The 8,304-nt window shown below is 41.6% G+C and overlaps 1 protein-coding gene across 1 annotated transcript; it reads right to left on the bottom strand.

The window, feature by feature from the left end:
• Positions 1-3,317: 3,317 nt before the first annotated feature.
• LOC105051529 (RAP domain-containing protein, chloroplastic) lies at positions 3,318-8,053 on the bottom strand. Its single transcript, XM_010932018.4, is given in 4 exon segments — positions 3,318-3,716; positions 5,849-5,931; positions 6,045-7,256; positions 7,259-8,053. Coding segments are annotated over 4 exon segments (2,085 nt in total). The 5' UTR covers positions 7,887-8,053; the 3' UTR covers positions 3,318-3,554.
• Positions 8,054-8,304: the final 251 nt, after the last annotated feature.

The following is an 8,304-nucleotide window of genomic DNA, read 5'->3' on the forward strand; positions in this document are numbered from 1 at the left end:
GCACACAACGACCTATGCTCGATAAATATTATCGTCCTTGGTAACAACGTATCATTTGGTCGCGAACATGTTTAAGGACTAAACGACAAATCCTCCTTTGTCGAGTCTAAATAGTCCTAAGGACTTCACCACAACACAGGAGTTCATTAGAAGATGAAACATTTGTAATGAAAAAAAATACCAAAATAACTTTTATTTATTTATAATTCATGTACTAATACAAAAGGAGCACAACCGTCAACAGGCTGACGATTGGCTTTGGGACACTATTCCCAACAGCCGAAGCCTAGGAAGACAGTGAATACCCGTGGAGAGAGAAGAGCTGAAATGCTGAGAAGAGAAGGAGCAGGGAGGCTCCTGAATAGCGGACAACGTTCGCTTCAGGGGTTCAGGAGGATCTTCATAAAGAGAGAGCTTTTGTGAGGGAGAACTTCTTGTAAGAGAAAAATTAGGTATACAAGGGTTGAGGGTTAGATCTCCTCTTGTAATATTTCTTTTTCTCATAGTGAAGTTTTTATGCCCCGTGGAGGCGAGTCCCTTTTTGACTGATCCACGTATTTGATTATTTTCTGTTTTATTTCTTCTTTTTTCCTGCTGCATCGCGCGATATCGAAAAGATCCTAGGAGGTGGTATCCTGGCCAGACATCCATCCAATAAGTTGTATCAGAATGAGGCGGTACAAGTACGTAGATTGCAACGGTGGTGAGCAAGACTGAAGATAGAGTAAACAAGATCAATCAAGATGGAGATCAACAAGTTTGATGGAAAGAATAATTTCTCCTTGTGGCAAGGGTGAAAGATGTGCTCATCCAGCAAGGATTGATCGATGCTCTCTTGTGCGAAGAGAAGCCAATCACCATGGAGGTGCGGGATTGGAAACGACTATAATTGTAGACGGTGAGTACCATCCGCATGTATCTAGCAGATGAGGTGGTGATCCATGTGCTTAGCAAGACTTCTCTGACAGTGCTGTGGTCGAAGCTCGAGAAGTTGTACATGACGAAGTCTCTCACTAACACTCTTTTCCTCGGGAGGTAGTTCTATCAATTACGGATGACTGAGAGACAGAGCAGCATCTCAGTCACTTTCAGAAGATCCTCACCGACCTTCTCAGCGTTGGTGAGAATGTTGAGGAGAAGATCAGGGCGCTGGTTTTGCTTGCATCGCTTCTACCTTCGTATGAGTCCTTGATGACTGCTCTTCTAGTGGGGAAGAGCACTATCAAGATGGATGAGGTCATCGCGGCGATACTCCAGAATGAGATTCTCAGGAGAGAAAACCAAGCTTCGAGCTTAGGTGGCGGTAGCTGAACTTTGGTGGTTTCTGGAGGAGAAGGAGGCGGTAAACGGAGTGACAGGAGATCGCGACAAGGACGATCCAAATCCAAAAGAGACTTGAGCAAAACCAAGTATTACCAGTGTGACGAGTTGGGGCATCTAGCCAGAGATTGCCTCAACTCAGGGATCGGACGATGGCTGCTGTAGCGATGGTCAGTAGCGATTCAGAGGGCGATGTCCTGGAGATATCTGACAAAGTATCTACTTCTTTCCGATAGTGGATTTTAGATTCTGCATGCACGTATCATGTATATTGTAGAGAGGAGCAGTTTGACTCTCTGGAGAACAATGAGGGTACTGTTTATCTGTCGGATAGATCGAGCTGTGCGATCAGAGGCATCGGGACGGTTAGCTGGAGGACACATGATGGTGCAGTGAGAAAATTGAGAGAAGTTCAATATATATTCGATTTCAGATGGAATCTTATCTCACTGAGCAGACTAGATTCGAGAGGCAATAGGATGATAGCTGGTGGAGGAATCCTGAAGGTGCTACGCCGTGATAGGATTATTCTGGAGGAGAAGAAGGAGAGGAGAGGACATTATTACCTGATGGGGAGTCCAGTGCGAGATGGAGCTTCAGGAGTCAGGTAGAATCTTGAGCGAGGTGGAGCTCCCGGTGAAGATGAATCGGGCACAAGATAGGAGACTTGAAAGGACGAGAAGCGATGTCGCAAGGCGAGATTTCTATTGCCGCAAGATGATACCCTGAGCAGATCTTAGATCTGAAAGAGTACAGCATACAACGAAGATGGGATCGAGCGGTTTGGTTCGACTCTCATGTTTATCTATCCATGATCAGCAGACGATTATCCCAAGACATGAGGGCGAGAAAATCCAGAAACTCTCAGAGTCAGGAGGAAATCGAATATCAAATCGAGATGTAGATTGTTAGGATTTGACGTCTCAAGATTCGGTTTATATTGAGCCCACAACGAGATCCACGACAAAAAACGAAGTCTAACGAGACCCAGATCATTCCAAATGGAGTTCGGACGGAGAAGATACGTGCGAGAGAAGTTGGAACGGAACTCGGAGTGACGGAGGACCACTGGTGATCGGTGGTGGGCCGACGAAGTGGCAGTCGGCGGGGCGCGACTGCGCACGGCCCGAGCGCGCAGGGTGCAGCCCAGGCCCAGGCGCCAACGCGCGTGGGTCGGCTCAGGCCCAAGCGCACCGCTGGGAGCCCGCAGCCCGGTCCACATTGGACCGGGCGGTGCACAAGAAGGTCCGTGGACTGCGTGGGTATTTCTCATGAGTTTCTCGCGGTCTACGACACTGTTCTGTGGACCGATGCGCGATCGGAGGGCATGTTTTGATCCCGATCTTGATCCAATGGTTTGGAAGATTTTCTGGGCTTTCTTTGGGCCTGATTAGGATTCCTAATCCTAATCTAACCTATTTTTAAGGCCTATAATGGGCCTGATCCATGAACAGGAGCCAGCATGGTGGTTTTGTGCGGTGCAATTTTCGTCAGGCCGAAGCCCAGGAAGACAGTGAACAACCGTAGAGAGAGAGGGGTTGAAATGCTGAGAAAAGAAGGAGCAAGAAGGCTCCTGAACAGCGGACTATAGTCGCTTCGGGGTTCAGAGGAGGCTTCCTAAAGAGAGAGCTTTTGTGAGGGAGAACTTCTTGTGAGAGAAAAATTAGATGTACGAAGATTGAAGGTAAGATTTCCTCTTATAATATTTTTTTTTCTCATAATAAAGTTTGCATGCCCCGTGAAGACGAACTTTTTTTTGATTGATCCATGTATTTGATTGTTTTTTTTTTTTTTTTTTTCTTTCTGCTGCATCGTATGGTATCGAAAAAATTCTAAGAGATAGTATCCTAGTCAGGCATCCATTCAATAGGTTGATACCTGCAGGGTCAAGGAGAGGGCACAGAGGACCCTTTCTGGCTGTAAAAGGTTTTAGAGAAGTCATATTTAGGTTTATTAGTTTTCTGAGAGGGTTTTGCAGTACTTCAACATATCGGGCATCTGGATTTACAGACTTTTGTATTGAATATTATAATTACGTTTTATATTTTATACAAAAAGACATCCAATTAATAACAACACTTCTTTTTGGTAAAAGAAAATTTAACACTTTGGATGAGGGGAAATTGCTAAAATATTGTAACAATTACATATATATATATATATATATATATATATATATATATATATATATATATAGACCATTTCACATTGTAAAACAAGAATTCTCCCCGAGTTCATTTCGACATCATTGCCTCACGTATCAAGATGTCATCCTTAGCATCCTCCAGGATGGTTTCACCCACTTGTTGTCGTTCTTCTAGATTGTTAGCTGCGTCAATGCCAAGAATTTTCCTCAGGTACTCTAGTTGCTCAAATTCACCTTGAAGCTCCTCCCACTGCAAGGACAATATTCATAGAGTCATAACAGAAGATTTAAACTGCTATTAATCTATACTAGTAAAGAGCTTTGAAGAGTAAAAGGACCGAACCTAGTTTTCATCCCACCAATTTAATTCAAGTTCTCTTTGTTAACTAGCTTGTCAGCAAAACAACCACTATCATGCACAACGTATATGCAACTATATTTCAAATAAAGATGGGTCTCTACACTCGAGAAAATTCCAGGATAGTTATGACTCTAGAGTATTATTATCATGTTCAATTTTCTATGGTGAAACAATCTAGGAAATTGTAAAATAGCTTGCTTAGAGAAATAGGTAAAAGAAATTCTCTCCATGATTCAGTAGCTGGTCAATTCTCATCCATAGGTAAAGTCAATCTTGTAATGATAGGAATTAGCTAAAAAGTTCAGGATTGGATATGTACGGGGAAAAAAAGCCAAAACATAGCACATCATTTTGTTCCATTAAGTCAAGCATCATCTTAATGAATAAAAAGGTATAGGATATTTAAAATATTGAAGCTTAATGTATATTTCATTTTTCGAAAGGCATGAGTAGTAAAAAAGAGTTGGGTAGTGATATAACTTCAGCCTTGAGAGAGGGAAAGGTGGAACAATCTTAATGGGACAGAAGGAATCATCTGAAAAATAAAAGGGAAGAAAATCACTCAAATCACGAGTGCATGGCCTCATATCCCCCAAAAAATGAGGCATTTGTTATTTAACCTAAATGCAGTATTCACAGAAAAAAATCATATATGCATAAGATTCAGCTAGCATGTACAGATTGCAGAAGAAATTGAGGAATTCGAATAACATGTAACAACACACGACACAAGCACAACCAACCCATAAGATTGCCACCATGCAATTGGTTGATCATCATCAATCTTCAGAATACCACACCAAGTTGTACACAGAATTTCAATCATATCACGTGTCAGCTGGCGGGTACAAAAACATATTGGGCATTAAAGATTCTTTCTGCATTAAATATTTGATTATAATACTAAGCTTTGTTCGACCTGACATTATTATTCTTTCTTTACAGTTCAGCCTAATCTTTTTGCTAGCTTATGTCTTTCTCTGCTTAGTAGGTTGTATCAACTATTGGCCTTTTGGGTTTCTGGTTTCCAAGACTCCAACCAGTTGAGAATGGAGATTCTTTTTCTCATATGGTAGGATCAGTATTAAATGTCTCTTATATATTTTTCCTTTCTTCACCCTGATTCTTTTTCTTACATGCCCTCTAACTAAAATTAAGTTAAGATTGTTTCACTAGTTACCTACATCCATTTGATGTAAGAACCCAATCTAGATTGCATGCTTGTCAGAAGTAAGATGAATAGCAGGCTATGATAAGTGAAGAGAGTTTAAATCAACCCTAGACATGAAGGTCTTGATCTGATGAGTAATGGCTTAACTGCACTGAAAACTGACGCATAATTCTTGACACTCATGAAACAAGAGCAGAACTCAGTTCGCACAGAAGGTTCCATCGAATGTTTAAGGTTTTCATGATAAGAGACTCAGTTCATACAGAAGGTCCCATCGAATGTTTAAGGTTTTCATGACGAGAGTCTTCAACAACCAAAAATTGCTTATGAATAGACAGGAACATGGCTACGCATATTCTAGATCAAGTTCATGATGATTGGACATAACAGAGAAGGCAAACTTAGTCCTACGCGACAGAGCCAATGACACATCTGATTGGCAGCATCAGAACCCCGTACTTTCATGCAGATTTTTTTTGGAAAATGCAGAATATTAAGTTATTTCCAGGCATATTGTTTAATACCAAAATTTATATTGATTTCTCTTTTTTCTTCCTAGATTGATTGTACTAATAAACCATGGAATTATGCAGCAGTGTACAAGTCAAGCATATCAGTTCCAAAAAAAGGTCTCACACTAATTTGGTGATGCTTTGTTACTCTTCGCATGCTGTTAGATGATTTGTGTCAATAGGAGAGTGTAGCCTTTCTATTGCACCAACCAAGATGAGTATCATGGTAGTGTAAAAATGCATTTTGTAATTCTGTACATTCAACAAAAAAAATTTGAAACTGCATTTAACATAAATATTTTCATTAAATAGAAATATTTGATTATGTGTTAATTCACCTCTTGATAAGACAGAGAAACCAGTTTCCAACCAGCCACAGCAATGTAGCGGCGTTTCAGTATCATGTGGCCTAGTGGAGTACCTGTAAAAGAACCAGTAAGAATATTTTTAGTTACCTGTAAAAGATGATATGGTTTGATATGAGTTGAGACATAACAGAACATATAATAATTTGTATCAGTTAATGAGCCTTGCCTAGATTCCTTGAGAAATGTGTTGGTCCATCAATCTCAAAAGCAAGCTTTCTGTCAATCAATACTGCATCCAAAGTGTATCCATCCACCACATATTCTCTGACCCACTCAAGGCCCGTGCTAATGAGAAGCCGTGCCACCTCCTTTTGGAATGAAGAAGTTGTTTTCTGATTGAACCGCTTGGTCTTTCCAGCGCGTGATATTTTTTCTTCAAGACCCCTATTCAGTGACAGACCAAGATGAGGGTACTCTAGCTTCAAGCACTGGTTAGCTAAAAAAACCTGTGAAGCAAACATGACATCTTCTCTGTACTGTGCTGAAACTCTTTGCTCTTCGAACTGGCTCAGAGTAGTCCATACATGGGAGAAGAAAAGACGATCCATCCGTCCAAGAACAGCATACGACCAAGATATACTTCCAAGCTGATTTCGGTTAAATTTAAGTATGGGAGCATATAAAGACATTTCAGAATCAATATTATTGATGTTCTGACCATTTCCACTGATTTCAGCTTCTGGATAAGAACTCTCTGTTGGGTTCGAGCTTGTTTCTTCTATACAGCATTTGAGATTGGCAGCATCCTTAAAAATATCATCAAGGGAGTCAAGCAAAGGATCAGCACGCTCATTTAGCGAAGCAAATGCCCATAAGAACTGTGCAAGCTCTTGCTCACGGAAAGTATGAACTATATCAGATGCTCTTCTAGCTAATTCTGAGAAAAGATCTGGTGCAGAGTGTTGCATTGAAGCAAATGCACCAGCAATATTAGCAACATTCTGTGCATTGAACTCCCCAACCTTGGTAATTGCCACCTCAGCAATTCTATCCATCTCCGACAAATAGAGAAGCTCGCCACCGATCTTGGATAATGCCCATGCAATATTTGACACCCCCTGAGCAGAGCACTCAGGCAATGCTGTCATAGCAATACCCACAAGCATAGACATCTCTCTTTGGCGGGCAAATGCTAGCCTCCGAGTCTTCATCATAGAGACCTTTTCCATGTTCTTGGCTATCCGGTGAAGGGCAGTGGCAACATTCAGAGGAGTCAGAGGCGAAGGGTTCAGCCCTTTGGCTACAGCCAATATCGTCTCCGCAGCCACCTCCAGGACTTCTTCTGCAGTCTGTGCATCTACCATTGCTTTGTTCAAGGTGATCTCTTTCTTTCTATCGGAGGGCCCTGAGAACTGTGACAACCTCTCAATAAATGCCCTTTTGCCTTCACTTTCTTTTCTTCAAACATCCCATCTGCAAACATACTTATTCTCCTTTTAAGATCATCGGTGCTGCTCTCCAAGTCCAATTCCTCCAAGTCCATTACTTCAGAATAACCACCATAATCATCGTCTAGACCTTCCAAAATGTTATCCTTTCTGCTCACCTTCTCTTTCTTGCTTCCCTTGAGCTTACTACTCTTCTTCTTCTTTTTCTTCGAGGTTACCAACTTCTCCATGGTATGACTCAAGCCCCTCACTTCAATCGATCTCAACGCAACTCTCCTCGCCTTCACACACCAATCCATGCCCTCGGTGTCCTCGAGCAATCTCGACTTTTCCAGGGGTTTATTCTTAGAGGATTGGGAATCAGGTGGGCTAATCTCTCCCAAAAACTCCAGTTCCCATTGGGAAGGTAGCTCCTTTTGGTCCTCTACTCCCTTTTTATCCACCGAAACACTTTCTAATCCACAAGAACAGATCTTTCTACGTGGAAAACGGACCTTAAACCCGGGATTCCAAGACGCGAGTGCAGTTCTTGTCTTAAGAGAGATTTCAACGGTTTTTGAGCGGAAATTAAGGGTTGGGAAGCTTCTTTTTGGCAGAATTTGGCTGAAATATAGCTCCATTTTTACCTAAAAACTGTGGAAAGTTGGAAGTTTTATAACCCGAGAGCTGAATTAATCGGAAGAACTCACCAATCCGGGATTCGAATCCATCATTTCTCGAGAAAGGATCACAGCCATCTACGAGATACGATAGTTTGGGAGTGGATTTGAGGAAGTGGAGAGAGACGATGGGCAGATTCTCTTTAGTAGGATGGGATGAGAATATAGGAAGAGGCGGCAGCCGGGCCTGAACACCGAAACAAAGAACGATAAGGTGTCACACCGCCCAGGATTAGTGTTATGGCTAGACACGTGCCATGCACGTGGAATAAGGTTTTTCTAAATTCAAATTCATATATGAGCTAGTAAATATGCATAATTTTTTATTTAGCACGTAGAGATTTAAATGTAGCACATGTTATTTTTTGCATCATCATCC

The sequence above is a fragment of the Elaeis guineensis genome, chromosome 9 (genome assembly GCF_000442705.2).
Source record: "Elaeis guineensis isolate ETL-2024a chromosome 9, EG11, whole genome shotgun sequence".
Classification (NCBI taxonomy): Eukaryota; Viridiplantae; Streptophyta; class Magnoliopsida; order Arecales; family Arecaceae; genus Elaeis; species Elaeis guineensis.